Source organism: Ranitomeya imitator, chromosome 4 (assembly GCF_032444005.1).
Source record: "Ranitomeya imitator isolate aRanImi1 chromosome 4, aRanImi1.pri, whole genome shotgun sequence".
NCBI lineage: Eukaryota > Metazoa > Chordata > Amphibia > Anura > Dendrobatidae > Ranitomeya > Ranitomeya imitator.
Window position 1 is genome coordinate 117,790,270 of NC_091285.1, and position 16,358 is coordinate 117,806,627.

Genomic DNA, 16,358 nt, shown 5'->3' on the forward strand with positions numbered 1-16,358 from the left:
TCAGCGCCTGCAAAAAACGTAAAATAATAAACCGTATACTACCTGTCCGCCGTAGTCCAATTAATTACGAGTGTCCCATGACGCTCTCCCCTATAGAACAGTGACATCGCGTGATGTCACTGCTCTATAGGACCCTCAGTGACACACTGACAGAAGACAATGGCTCCTGCAGTGCATCACTGAAAGGTTACTTTAGGACAAAGTCTCACTTTATGGCAATTGCTGCATGGGAAAATTTCTTACACAGCAATGCCAAAAGTGAGACTAGGGACTATTTTTTTTATAGCGGTGCAGGAATACAGTGTGGAAGGATACCTTCCTCCCATCATTGTGTTCCTGGAGCCCCTGGAGAGCGGTAGCATCAGCTGATGCTGCCGTTCTCCACGGGAGATCGTCGTGGGACACTCGTGGATTTCTGCGGATCAGGGAGTATATTGGTTGTTTGTTTTTTTAATATTTTTTACAGGTGGCACTGGCTTCAAAGAACAAAGTGACAAGTAATGGTGAGTATGTACTCTATGTTTTATATAGTATATGTCTGTATGTATGTATTGTATGTAATGTATGAATGTACTGTATGCAGTATGTAAGTAGTCTGTGTGTATGTATGTATGTATGTTGTATGTATGTTTTTTTTTTCTTTTTTTACATTCAACACATTAGCCGGTTGATGGGACTACTACTGTCCCATCATTAGCTAATGTGTCAATCAGTCTCACTGTTGCAGGCATCGTCCGATGGGACTTGTCTGCACACACACACATGCACAGACCCCTGGCAGCCCGCACAGAGTCCCAGCAGCCCTTACAGAGCCCAGGCAGGCCGCACAGAGCCCCGGCAGGCACACACAGAGCCCCGGCAGGCTCACTCAGAGCCCCGGCAGTAAGCACAGAGCCTCGGCAGCTCTCACAGAGCCCTGGCAGCCCGCACAGAGCCCCGGCAGCCTGCATAGAGCTCCGGCAGGCATGCACAGAGCCCCTGCAGGCTGCACAGAGCCCCGGCAGGCATGCACAGAACCCTGGCAGATCGCACAGAGCCCAGGCAGGCACACACAGATCCCCGAGACACCTGTGTCCCCGACCCACACACCGCCCACACTCTTCCCCCCTCTGAAACAGGCTCTAGAAGGACAGAAAGGACTTATTTACATTCCGATATTTGGGTCCCATTGACTTGCATTGGTATCGGGTGTCGGTATCGGCAATATCCGATATTTTTTGGATATCGACTGATCCAATCCGATACCGATACTTCTTGATATCGGACGATATCGCTTAACACTAATCATGGCTGCAACACGAGAGATGTCAAATGAAACAAAGGAGATGATTATCAAACTCTTAAAAGAGGGTAAATCATCACGCAATGTTGCAAAAGATGCTGGTTGTTCACAGTCAGCTGTGTCTTATCCCATAAATTGAAAAGATGCTTGGGTGATGATGAAATCATTTTTCAAGATGATAATACATCCTACCATAGAGCAAAAACTGTGCAAACATTCCTTGAAAATAGACACATAAGGTAAATGTCATGGTCTGCAAATAGTCCGGATCTCAATCCAATTGAACATTTTTGGTGGAAGTTGAAGAAAATGTTCCATGACAAGGCTCCAACCTGCAAAGTTGATTTGGCAACAGCAATCAGAGAAAGTTGGAGCCAGATTGCGGAAGAGTACTGCTTGATACTCATTAAGTCCATGCCTCAGCTGCAAGCTGTTATAAAAGCCAGAGGTGGTGCAACAAAATACTAGTGATATGTTGGAGTGTTTTTTTGTTTGTTTGTTTTTCATGATTCCATAATTTTTTCCTTAGAATTGAGTGATTCCATATTTTTTCCCTGTGCTTGGTTAAAAAAGTAAACATTACTGACTACCACATTTTTTGTTCTTGATTTTTTTTTTGCGTTTCTTAAAGCCAGAAAGTTGCCATTTGAAATGACTTTAGTTTTGTGCCATGTCTGTGATCTGCTTTTTTCTACAAAATTAAACACCTGAATGAACTTGCTCCAAAGACGGTGATTCCATAATTTTTGCCAGGGGTTGTACATGTAGCACACGCAAAATGTGTTTCTACTCTATCAAATAAAAACAGCTATTTAGTGACCGTATAAAAGCAGACATTACACTATCAGCTCTATCTACAACATCAATCTAATTTATTTGCCTACATATCTCTCTATGGTATCAATAGCTTTTCATCTATTTCATATAGCCGCTATATGTAATGTATCATTATCTACAGTATCCACCTAGAGTATCTATCTATCTATCTATCTATCCATTTATCCCATATCTATCTATATGAGAAAAAAGGAAAACAGCACACAAAAAAATAATAGAAAAGTGGGCTTTTAATGCCTGAACGATGTGGCCTTTTTTCTCATATTGTTGGAGCCATTGGAATATTGGTTTGGAGAGCTTTGCACTACAAGTGTGGTCATATGATGCTGTTCTAATTTTTTTCTATATCTATTTATCTATCTATCCCATATCTATCTATACGATATCTATCTATCTATCTATCTATCTATCTATCTATCTATCTATCCCATATCTATCTATCTATCTATCTATCTATCCTCTATCTATCTATCTATCTATCCATCTACCTATCTACCTATCTATCTATCAATCTATACCATATCTATCTATCTATCTATCTATTCAAATTCAAATGAGCTTTATTGGCAGGACTAAGTACACGTTAGCATTGCCAAAGCATATGGTAAAAATACGCGGGTGGGGGAGGGAGGCATATAGAGGTCCAGGATATATCAGACTCCATTTAGAGGATAGGGGATGTTTCCAGGGAGGGGTATAGAAGTCCGTGACATATTAGGTTCTTTATCTATCTATCTATCTATCTATCTATCTATCTATCTATCTATCTATCTATCTATCCCATATCTATCTATCTATCTATCTATCTATCTATCTATCTATCTATCTATCTATCCCATATCTATCTATCTATCTATCTCATAGCTATCTATCCCATATCTATCTATCTATCTATCTATCTATCTATCTATCTATCTATCCCATATCTATCTATCTATCTATCTATCTATCTATCTATCTATCTATCTATCCATCTATCTATCCATCTATCCCATATCTATCTATCTCTCTATCTATCTATCTATCTATCTATCTATTCAAATTCAAATGAGCTTTATTGGCAGGACTAAGTACACGTTAGCATTGCCAAAGCATATGGTAAAAATATGGGGGTGGGGGAGAGAGGCATATAGAGGTCCAGGATATATCAGACTCCTTTTAGAGGATAGGGGATGTTTCCAGGGTGGGGTATAGGAGTCCGTGACATATTAGGCTCTTTATCTATCTATCTATCTATCTATCTATCTATCTATCTATCTATCTATCTATCCCATAGCTATCTATGCCATATCAAATTCAAATTCAAATGAGCTTTATTGGCAGGACTAAGTACATGTTAGCATTGCCAAAGCATATGGTAAAAATACGGGGGTGGGGGAGGGGGGGGCATATAGAGGTCCAGGGAATATCAAATTCCTTTTAGAGGATAGGGGATGTTTCCAGGGTGGGGTATAGGAGTCCATGACATATCGGGCTCTTTAGTCGGGGGATAGGGATATGTCCAGTGTTGGGGTACGGGAGTCCATGACATATCAGGCTCCTCTTAGTCTGTGGCAGGCACTGACATATTCCGCTGCTACGGCCACTGCACTTTCCTCTTCCCCCAGTATTATCGGCAGTTTCTCTTCCTCCTCCTTGGAGGTGAAATCTGGGAGGAGATCAGACAGCCTCTTGAAGTGAGTGTCCCTCACTGCGGAGTATTTGGGGCACCTCAGCAGGAAGTGGGCCTCATCCTCCACGGCCTCCTGGGGGAACTGCTGGCAGAGTCTGTTCTCTCGAGGCTTGTAGTTCTGTCGGTGCCGCCCGGATTCGATGAGTAGGCTGTGGGCGCTCAGTCTGTACCGGCTCAGGATCTGTCGATCTTTGGGGTTTTCTAGTTTCTCTAGATATGGGGCCAGTTTGTACTCCCTCTGTATATCTATCGATCTATCTATCTATCTATCTATCTATCTATCTATCTATCTATCTATCTATCTATCTATCCCATAGCTATCTATCCCATAGCTATCTATCCCATATCTATCTATCCCATAGCTATCTATCCCATATCTATCTATCTAATAGCTATCTATCTATCTATCTATCTATCTATCTATCTATCTATCTATCTATCCCATAGCTATCTATCCCATATCTATCGATCTATCTATCTATCCCATAGATATCTATCCCATATCTATCGATCTAATATCTATCTATCTTTCTATCTATCTATCCCATAGCTATCTATCTATCTATCTATCTATCTATCTATCTATCTATCTATCTATCTATCTATCCCATAGCTATCTATCCCATATCTATCGATCTATCTATCTATCCCATATCTATCGATCTATCTATCTATCTCATAGCTATCTATCCCATATCTATCTATCTATCTAATAGCTATCTATCTATCTATCTATCTATCTATCTATCTATCTATCTATCTGTCTGTCTATTATCTATCTATCTATCTATTTATCACATAGCTATCTATCTATCCAGCGTCAGACTGGAGAACCTTGGGCCCACCAGAGAAAATTATTTTTGGGGCCCACTATGTAGCTACATAGAAATAAATACAAGACCACCAATTGTGCGGTAAAACGCACTAATATCAGTGTATAATATAAAGTAGTATATGTCTTAATTGTGTGGCAGGGGTTGGGGTAGCCCCCTCATAGAATATAATGTAGCCCCCTCATAGAATATAAAGTAGCCCCTTATAGAATATAAAGTAGCCCCTCATAGGGTACAATATATCCCCCTCATAGTATATAAAGTAGCCTCTTCATATAGTATAATGTAGCCCCCTCACAGAATATAATGCAGGCCTCATAAAGAATATCATGTAGCCCCCTCATAGCATATAATGCAGCGCCCCATAGAATATAATGTAGCCCCCTTAGAGTATAGTGCAACCCCGTCATAAGGTATAGTGCAGCCCCCCACAAAATATAATGTAGCCCTCTCATAGGGTACAATGTAGCCCCCTTCAAATAGTATAATACAGCCCCCCCAACAGATCATAATGTAGCCCCCTCATAGCATATAATGCAGCCTCCCTCATAGAAAACAATGTAGCCTCCCCGTAGAACTCCTCAGAGTATAATGCAACGCCCATAGGGTATAATGTAGCCCCCCCACAGAATATAATGTAGCCCCCTCATAGGGTATAATCCATCCCCCCTTCAAATAGTATAATACAGCCCCCCACAGAATATAATGTAGCCCCCTCAGAGTATAATGCAGCCCCCTCATATGGTATAATGCAGCCCCTCCACAGGATATAATGCAGCCCCCCTCATAGTATAATGCAGTCCCCCACAGAATATAATGCAGCCCCCTCATAGAGTATAATGCAGCCCCCTTCAAAAAGTATAATACAGCCCCCACTGAATAAATTGTAGCCATCTCAGCGTATAATGCAGCCCCCTCATAAGGTAAAATGCAGTTCCTCCATAGAATATAATGCAGCCCCCACAGAATATAATGTTGCCTTCTCCAAAAGGGTATCATGTTGCCACCCTCCAAAAGGGTGTCATGCTACCCCCTCCAATAGGGTGTCATGCTGCCCCCCTCCAATATGGTGTCATGCTGACCCCTCCACAGGGTATCATGCTGGCCCCCTCCACAAGGTATCATGCTGGCCCCCTCCAATAGGGTATCATGCTGGCTCCTCCAATAGGGTATCATGCTGCCCCCCTCCAAAAGGGTATCATGCTGCCCCCCTCTAGTAGGGCATCATACTGCCCCCCTCCACAGGGTATCGTGCTGCCCCCTTCACAGTGCATTATGCAGCTCCCTCCCCATAGGGCATCATGCAGCTTCCTCCCACATCGGGTATCATGCAGCTCCACCCCCACATGGTATGATGCAGATCCCACCCCATAGGGCATCATGCAGCTCCCCCATAGGGTATCATGCAGCTCCCTCCCCATAGGGTATCATGCAGCTCCCTCCTCATAGGGTATCATACAGCTCCCTCCCCATATGGTATGATGCAGCTCCCACCCCATAGGGCATCATCCAGCTCCCCCCATAGGGCATCATGCAGCTCCCCTCATAGTGTATCATGCAGCTCCCTCCCCATAGGGTATCATGCAGCTCCCTCCCCATAGGGTGTCATGCAGCTCCACCCCATAGGGTATTATGTAGCTCCCCCCATAAGGTATCATGCAGCTCCCCCATAGGGTATCATGCTGCTCCCCCATAGGGTATCATGCAGCTCCCCCCATCCCCATTTAACCAGGACTCACTGATATATATATATATATATATATATATATATATATATATATATATATATATAAAAAACAACAACAAAAAAACACAATACTCACCTCTCCTCCTCGCTCCAACGCTAATTCCGGAGGCGGCTCAGCTCAGATGTCAGCAATGTCAGGAGCTGTGCTGCAGTGGGCCTGGCACACAGCAGGTACAGGATGAAGTGACATCATCGTGCACCCGCTGTGTCTCAGATGCATTCCATTAGAATGCGGTGTGCACTGGGGGGCAGCGCTGATGCCGGGTCCCCCTGGTTTATGGCCCCATGATCACCAAGTGGGCTGGGGGGCCCCTAGGGGAGCAGGGGCCCTGGTCTGAGGGCCCTAATAACGGGCAGTGTTAGTAGCAGCCTGCGGCAAACACTGCCTGCTATTAAAGTGAAATGAAGTCACTCCTCTCCACGCCCATGGGTGCGTGAGGGTGTATGAATACAGTGCCTTGCGAAATTATTCGGCCCCCAGGAACTTTTCAACCTTTTCCCACATATCATGCTTCAAACAAAGATATCAAATGTAAATTTTTGGTGAAGAATCAACAACAAGTGGAACACAATTGTGAAGTTGAACTAAATTTATTGGTTATTTTACATTTTTAAATTCAAAAACTGAAAAGTGGGGCGTGCAATATTATTCGGCCCCTTTACTTTCAGTGCAGCAACTCACTCCAGAAGTTCATTGCGGTTCTCTGAATGATCTTATGTTGTCCTAAATGCCTAATGATGATACATATAATCCACCTGTGTGTAATCAAGTCTTCGTATAAATGCACCTGCTCTGTGATAGTCCCAGGGTTCTGTTTGAAGAACACAGAGAGCATCATGAAGACCAAGCAACACAACAGCCAGATCCGTGATACTGTTGTGAAGAAGTTTAAAGCTGGATTTGGATACAAAATGATTTCCAAAACTTTAAACATCCCAAGGAGCACTGTGCAAGCGATCACACTGTAAATTTACCAAGACCCAGCCGTCCCTCTAAACTTCATATCAAACAAGGAGAAGACTGATCAGAGATGCAGCCAAGAGGCCCATTATCACTCTGGATGAACTGCAGAGATCTACAGCTGAGGTGGGACAGTCTGTCCATAGGACAACAATCAGTCGTACACTGCACAAATCTGGCCAAGAAGAATGGCAAGAGTGGCAAGAAGAAAGCCATTTCCGAAAGATATCCAGAAAAAGTGTTTTTTAAAGTTTGCAACAAGCCACCTGGGAGACACACCAAATATGTGGAAGAAGGTGCTCTGGTCAGATGAAACCAAAATCGAACTTTTTGGCAACAATGCCAAACGATATGTTTGGCGTAAAGGCAGCACAGCTTATCACCCTGAACACACCATCCCCACTGTCAATTGTGGTGGCAGCATCATGGCTTGAGCCTGCTTTTCGTCAGCAGGGACAGGGATGATGGTTAAAATTGATGGGAAGATGGATGGAGCCAAATACAGGACCATTCTTGAAGAAAACTTGTTGGAGTCTGTAATAGACTTTAGACTGGGACGGAGATTTGTCTTCCAACAATACAATGATCCCAAACAAAATGCAAAATCTACAATGGTATGGTTCACACATAAAAGTATCCATGGTTTAGAATGTCCAAGTCAAAGTCCAGACCTCAATCCAATTGAGAATCTGTGGAAAGAGCTGAAAACTACTGTTCACAAACGATCTGCTTCAAACCTCACTGAGCTCGAGATGTTTGCCAAGGAACAATGGGCAAGAATTTCAGACTCTCGATGTACAAAACTGATAGAGACATACCCCAAGCGACTTGCAGCTGTAATCGCAGCAAAAAGGTGGCACAACAAAGTATTACGTTAAAGGGGCCGAATAATATTGCACGCCCAACTTTTCAGTTTTTGAATTTCCACAAAAATTTAAAATAATCAATAAATTTCGTTCAACTTCACAATTGTGTTCCACTTGTTTTTGATTCTTCACCAAAAATGTACATTTGGTATCTTTATGTTTGAAGCATGATACGTGGGAAAAGGTTGAAAAGTTCCAGAGGGCCGAATACTTTCGCAAGGCACTGTATATTCATTTCACTTTATCAGCGGGAACAGGCTTAGGCTTCCTGTCACCCGCTGCTGCTCTGCTGACACCAGGAGCCCCATAGCAGCTGCGTGGTGTGTCAGGGCCTGGGCCTACCAGAGAATTCTCCGATTCTCTGGAGGCCCAGTCAGACACTCGATCTATCTATCTATCTATCTATCTATCTATCTATCTATCTATCTATCTATCTATCTATCTATCTATCTATCTATCTATCCCATAACTATCTATCTATTTATCCTATATATATTATCTATCTATCCATCCCACATCTATCTATCTAATTAAAGAAAATTTGGCAGTACTAAAAAAAAAAAAAAAAAGCGGGTGCAATAAAACCTGTAAAGGTGATGTCCAAACCTCCAAAGTAGAAAATCAGAAAAAGACAGGCAGCACTCCAAAAATTAAAGTGAAAAACCGTGGCTTTACTGATCCATTAGCAGCAAAGTTTCGGTAGATTTCTCTGCCTTTTTCAAGCCATTAGCCATTTTTCTGATTATCTATCTATCTATTTATCTATTGTTGGTTTATCTAGGTGGTTATTTAGACTAGGATCCTAAAGTTACTTTTACATTTTACTTTTTCATTGTAAGGCCTTGGAAAACCAGAAAATGATTAAAAATCAAAATAAGCGGCAAAACCCCCTCATTGGTCTTTGATTGTGGTTGTGAAATACAATTACGGTAAGTGCTCATTGCATTTTTTCTTCTTCACTGGCTCACCTCTCTTCTGCTATAAAATGATGATTTAGCTTTGTCTTATGCATCATTCATAGACCATCATACTACACATTTGATATGCTTTCACTTATTCTCGGAATTATGTTCACATTACTATTTAAAGGCGAAGGAAATGCTGAAAAACTTTAATTTGAGATTGTACTCGTGTGTCATCAGTCAGTCACATCCATATATACATATACAAGTGACATGAACACTTTTACACATATATATTAATGCAGGGACCTTCATTGGGTATTCAGTACGTGAAAGTGGCATATTTCATGAAGAAATGTATGCAGCTAGAATTCTGAATTGGATTTTCCTGAATTGCAGGCTTTATGGAGCACATAAGTTCCACAAATACATAAGAAAATTATCCATCCGTCTACAGATTTTTGCAGGTCAGCTTTTCCTATCAGAACCCACAGTGGGTTAGAAAAGTCTGTATGACTTTGTTTCTGCTAACTATACATATAATGGCATCAAAGATGGCCTATTCTAGTGCTTAGGCTCAAAATGATTGACAAAGCTAAATATTAACCAGGAAATTCTCAACAATTAGTTAATGTGTAATGAAAATAAAGTATAAGAAGTATTCCACTGTATTCATATGTATGATTAGTATTCTAAAGCTTAATATTGGATTGTCCTGAATTATTTATGAGCGGTGTAAATTTGCAAGTATCTATTATAATAAGGAACTCAATTAGGTGAATATATGAAGAAAAATGTATCTGAATCCTGTCACAAATAGCACCAATACAAGTGGAGTACATTGTGACAGCAAGATTTATTACGTTTTTTGGCCCTTTTACTCCTATCTTGATTTTCAAGCACTGCTCGATACCCCATTGCGTAAGACAGAATTACCCTTGGTACACTTATAATTGATCTGAAACTTTTTCTAATGAATTTTACTGGAAAACTAAAATCCATAACAACCTGATGTACAAATCAAGAAAAAGTATTAGATGCCATGTAAGAAAGTTTGTGTCTGCAGCTCACTCCAGTATATGCATGTTGATCAGTCTAGTTCCTGGGTATCCACTCCACTGTGTACGGATAAGGCTTGTGAGATATCAAGCAGTTTTGTTAGAAGTGATGCAAATGTTTTTCAGTCCGGCAAAGTGAATTAAAAGCAAATGGGCATAGAAAAATACTGACGCGTTTTGAGTCTGGCTGACTCTTATTCACGGATAAAGTCAAAAGTGACAACACTACTGGTATAAAACTAAAATAAAGCCTACATACTGGGAAATAAAGTATTAACCCTAGAATGGTATACTGTGGACATCACTTACAGGCAGCACCTGAACAGTAAAGTATTAACCATACAGTAGGATGTTGTGGATACATATCTCCTTTAGAAAATTATGTAACAAGTGCTATCAATATATGAAAATTAGATATTTTTCTATGTGCATGCTATGATTTTAATGAAGCCTTATTGTAGTTTGATATTTTTTTTGCTTTTAATTCACTTTCCTGGATTGAAAAACCTTTTTCATCATAACAGATAACATTATAAATGTATCATTGGAGGTCTTTCCACCCATATGGTGGTCTTGTGTTCCCTGTTTGAAAAATATTGTGATCATTCTGCTTATTTATAATGTATTGAACTGGAGATCTGTACTTGACTAGCTCAGTCAGTCTCGTAGGGCATGAATAGTGGAAAAGTAATGAGTACTCATGATCACCCTCTCCACTTAAACTAAGAATACAAAACCACTGTTTGCGTTTGGTGGGAGTTCCAAAACAAATAATGATCAGGAATATTTATAAAGTCATGTCTGCCCAATGATTTAGTGGGGAAATTCAATTTTGAACAACTTGCAATTATTTACCATATTAGTGTGAAAAGTGAAGAAAAAATGAAATCCAGTGTGAAATGTTTTTCTTACCAACAGAACAATCGGGCCCCATCCAGTTAGGATCACAGCTACACAGACCTGTGTCAGTGAGGTAGGTCCCATGTCCACTGCACTGATCTGGACATTGAGTCCGTGGTAATTCACAGTTCTGGCCTCCCCAGCCAGGACTGCAGAGACATTCCTTATTCACACACACTCCATGATTGGAGCATGTTGGGTCAATACAATCCACTAAAATGGCAGACAGACATTAGATTACATTAAGAATACAAAAATAATAACACATAACAGTTCTGCAGCTGCCATTATCTTTACATAACTGTACAAATACTTTGTTTTGCTCATCGTGTGCCGAATTTGTGTTACATTGTATTTTCTTCGCAATCCATGTCTAAAGATAGCAGCACAATTGTGACAACAGAGTGGTGCTAAAACACTGACTACACCCATAAGCAACCAGCAACATTTAGAAAGCAGCTAAACCAGGGACAAACATAGAAATCAGAACAAAGTGGGAAAATATTGTGCATATCGGCAGAGTTTCTCTACAAGAGAAATATTTATGCTGTATATGTATATTTTTCGACAGTTGCTTGCATGTTTAGAACATAAGCTTCTGACATGGCGCCAATCACATTTAGCTTTTGAAGATTATATTTCACATAGAAAACTTTGATACAGGAAAGATATATATCTTCGTATCGTGTTAGCCAGTAGATAGAAAAATATTTAGAATTGATATTCCTCAGTGGTTGATACCTTTTAATGGCTAACAAAAGATGTGCCCATTTGTGCACGTTTCTTCAGAAGTGTCTTGTGCACGTTTCTTCTTTTCAGTTAGCCATTAAAAGGTATCAACCACTGAGGACTCTTAATTCTAAATATTTTTCCACATAGAAAACTTGGCACTTAACAGGGTAAAAAGTACTGTATTTTCTGGCGTATAAGACTACTTTTTAACCCCTGAAAATCTTCTCAAAAGTCGGGTGTCGTCTTATACGCCGGGTGTCGTCTTAGGCCATGTTCACACTTTGCGTTTTTTACCGCGGAACCGTGGCGATTTTGCAGCTGCGGGTTCACTGCAGTTTCCATTGCGTTTACAGTAACCTGTAAACCCTATGGAAACCGCAAACCGCTGTGCACATGCTGCGGGAAAAACCGCGCGGGAACGCAGCGGTTTACAACCCGCAGCATGTCACTTCTTTGTGCAGAATCGCAGCGATTCTGCACCCATTGGAATACATTGATCCGCTTACTTCCCGCTTGGGGCTGTGCCCACCATGCGGGAAGTAAGCGGATAATGTGCGGATGGTACCCGGGGTGGAGGAGAGGAGACTCTCCTCCAGGCACCGGGAACCATATTTGTGTAAAAAAAAAGAATTAAAATAAAAAATAATGCTATACTCACCTCTCAGCGCTGCACGCGGCCGTCCGGTCTCAGGTTTGCAATGCGACCAGGACCAGCGGTGACGTCGCGGTCACATGACCGTGACGTCACGAAGGTCATTCTCGCACAGCATCTTTGAAACCGGACCACCGCCTGCAGCACCGAGGAGATCGGGACGTCAGAGGGTGAGTATAACATTTTATTATTTTTAACATTACTATTGATGCTGCATATTGCTGCATATGCAGCATCAATAGTAGGAGTAAAATCCCGCAGCGGAACCCGCAGGACAAAACGTGATAAATCTGCAGGGATAACCGCAGCAGATTTGCCCTGCAGATTTATCAAATCCGCTGCGGGAGAACCCGCAGGGACCCAACGCTACGTGTGAACATAGCCTTATAGGGCAGATGCAGAGTAATCTGCAGTCGCCGCATATTGTGGGGGGAGCGGTCCCAATGACGAGGTGAGGGGGCGCCTCACCGGGAAGGTGTAAGTGAAACAGAGGCAGAGAAGGAGATAATAGGATACAAGGGCGAGCCAGATGAGTGAAAGAGAAGTGTTTTTCTAGGCACAGCACCGCTCTCTCTTTTTTGCATACCCCTGGCATCCCAGACGCTGACAGTTTGCTTCACTTACACCTTCCTGGTGAGGCGCTCCCTCACCTCGTCATCGGGACCACTCCGCCCCACTATATACGTCGACCGCAGATTGCTCCACACCCACCCTATAAGACGACACCCGGCATTATAAGACCACCCCCGACTTTTGAGAAGATTTTATATTTTAACTGGAAAAGTTGGGGGTCGCCTTATACGCCCAGTCGTCTTATACGCCGGAAAATACGGGTAATACTTTTTCCTGTATCTCATTGGCATGCTACGTCTTTTCTTCCAATTGTCTGAATAGGCTTAAGTGAATATTTGGCCTGAAGTGACATTTCCGTCGATCTCTCTTTAAGATATATGAAGGATTTTTTTTGGTCACGGCAGCATAGCCCATTCTTAATTCTGGCCAGTGACATGCTCACAAGCCATCTTTATAAGGATGTTTTTTTTTTATGATAGCATGTACATTTTATACCTTGAACTATTAAAAATCATCTTAGCACTGAATGGTCAAAGGAGGCTCTTCAAATTTTATGTCACTGTCACCACAACATAGAGCGATAAAATTAAAAAGTTTAAGTAGTACATTGGAAGAATTAAGGGAAAATTAGAATTATTACTGAAGGAACTGCACAGCAAGAATAACGTGCAGCTATTAAAAGATACTTAAGGGGTTTCAGTAGTTCTTTATATTTCAGGGTATGGAATTTCTGCCCAGTGGCTACAAGAAATCACATCACAGGTATAGAGAATAGCTGTGAGAGCAGTACACATTGTACAACACCAATGAACCGTGAATTATATTTATGACGTTAAATGTCATTGAAAAATGACTCAACCACAAGCCTAGCAAATACAACACCACTAAGTTAACCTAATTTGTCAATTTCAGTTAGGTCCCTGTCACAACAAGGTGCAAAATCTGACAAATGTTCCATTTCATTTTCCATTGCAAATTTGTTAATAGAGCAACAGTGTTTATGCGGCAGAATATATGGATCCTATTGATTTCCATGCCACTTTCATTTCAGGTGAATTGTTTGGATGACATACTGTGATGAATATCCCAACTAAAAAGCTTAAGTTGAATAAACAATCCCGCTGACTCAGAGTTCTCGCCTCCTTTCTGTACTATGATAAGGGCACGTGAATGACATGGCCTCATTAGTTTTTGAGCAGCAATCAATACGATAAACTATAAAATTTTATAGTAATGTGTAAAACTGTGTTTAGTCAAACAATAGGATGTTTGTCGCAAGTGGGTGTGAAGGGTGGAGTGGACATTGACTAGACTGCCACTACTGTATAGGTAGAACGCACTGTGCTACTGGCTTCTCTATACAACGTTGTGACGGGATTTGTGGCCGTGATCCAGGTTCTTACTTAATACAGGACACTTCATAAGAAGTCATTCATCATCCTATACTATAATCATTTGGAGTGTCTTTGGCAGCAGGTTTCTTACGCATTTACATGACTGATGCCTCTGCGTGCCTCGTACTACTGCTCTCATTGATATATAATGTATTTAAATGCACTGCAAAACATAAGGTTATTTTGCCATTTACCATAAAGTATGTCTCACATAAAAGAGTTATGAATAATTGTATATATTTTACATGGTGTGCCAGTAACGGGATATAGAACACAGAGTGTTGGTCTATATTAGTGGACTAGTTGGAGGGGATGTCTTATTCAGGATGACTGCACATATGCATACTTTTCTTTAAGCATGTTACAAGCATTTGTGTAATATAAAATGTACCTTCTTCACAACTGTCCCCTTTGAATCCCGCAGAGCATACACAGTTTCCTTCCATACAAGAGCCATGGGTGCTACAGGAAGGGTCTATGCACTGACTGCTGGGCACATCACATTCTGCTCCTTTCCAGCCACTGTAGCAGATGCAAGTACCCTTGGAGTACTGCCCATTGCCACTGCACAAAACTGGACACGCAGCTGAAAATACATTAGAAAGAAAGCAAATATTAATTCTTGCATGTGCACACAGTATTTGCAAAATAAGTTAATCAAGCAATACACTTGTGGTTTCAGACAGGCTACGTATTGATTCATCTCAATGCGCTGTGACCTCTTTATAAAACTATTTAATTTATGTAATATAAAAACCAATACTGTTTGATTTTGGCAACGACATCCAGGTTATGTATTGAACAGATGCTGTAAGGCTGCATGAATGACAATCACCAGCACACACTGTCTCAGCAATAGCTCATGTACAATATAATGCTTTATTTTCAATGGAGAATGAGAAAGAGATAAAATTCTCCTCACTAATAAAGGAAAACAAAGTTTTATGATATTACAGAGGCAATGTGAAATGTAAACTAACATAAAAATAACGGCTGTATTCCTGGATCTAAAAGGTCAATCATGATACAACAGTCTGAAATCTTGTCTGCTGTGTTCTGCTCCATATGTATAACCTGGGACACAACCAACACTACTACAAAGCATTCAATATTTTCATCATGGAACTAAGCAGAATGCCACAGCAGTTTTCAGCTAAGTTGTACAATGTGCAGCCCTGTGGCCTATTTTTATAAACTACGTATACATGTACATTATATACATATATAACACTGGGAGCGTCACTCTGTCCGAAGCCATTTTCTTGAAGACACACTGCAGAATCGGCGCCTGCGCAGTCCGCGCTTTCCAGCGCCGGAAAGCGCAAACTGCGCAGGCGCCGATACCGGCAGCAGGAGGACGAAGAAAATGGCGGAAAGGAATGGCGTAAGTAACAAATTGCTGTGGCATGAAGTGCCACAGCATAATCAGGGCGCAAATATGTACACGGTGTCCCCCTGCTCCCGGCAGTCCGCGCCTTCCGGCACCATTTTTTTCTGCAGTGTGCAGTGCAGTCTGCAGTGTGTCTTCAAGAAAATGGCGCCGGAAAGCGCGGACTGCGCAGGCGCCGATCCCGGCAGCAGGAGGACCAAGAATATGGTGGCGGAAAGGAATCAAGTGGCGCAAGTAACAAATTGCTGTGGCATGAAGCTGTGGCACTTCATGCCACAGCTATTTGTTACTTACGCCACCTGATACGGGGCATATACTATGGAGCATCTTATGGGGCCATCAACCATAATGGAGCAGTGTACGGAGGCATATACTATGGAGCATCTTATGGGGCCATAAACCTTTATGGAGCAGCGTATGGGGCATATGGATGGGAGCAGCAAATTAAAGAATGGTGGCGCAGGATGGGAGCAGCACATGACAGAATGGGGGTGCAGGATGGGAGCAGCACATGACAGAATAGGGCAGCACATGACAGAACGGGGGTGCAGGATGGCAG

General features: G+C 41.7%; 1 protein-coding gene across 4 annotated transcripts in view; it reads right to left on the reverse strand.

The window, feature by feature from the left end:
• The window catches only part of TENM2 (teneurin transmembrane protein 2), a 3,136,407-nt gene that overhangs the window by 1,250,583 nt on the left and 1,869,466 nt on the right, over positions 1–16,358 (reverse strand). For all 4 annotated transcript variants that reach the window (XM_069763919.1, XM_069763918.1, XM_069763915.1 and 1 more), the window contains 2 exons: positions 14,801–14,995; positions 11,071–11,271 (listed from right to left, as the gene is read on the reverse strand). In XM_069763919.1, the coding sequence (XP_069620020.1) occupies positions 11,071–11,271; positions 14,801–14,995 (396 nt within the window). The remainder of the gene's footprint in view (positions 1–11,070; positions 11,272–14,800; positions 14,996–16,358) is intronic.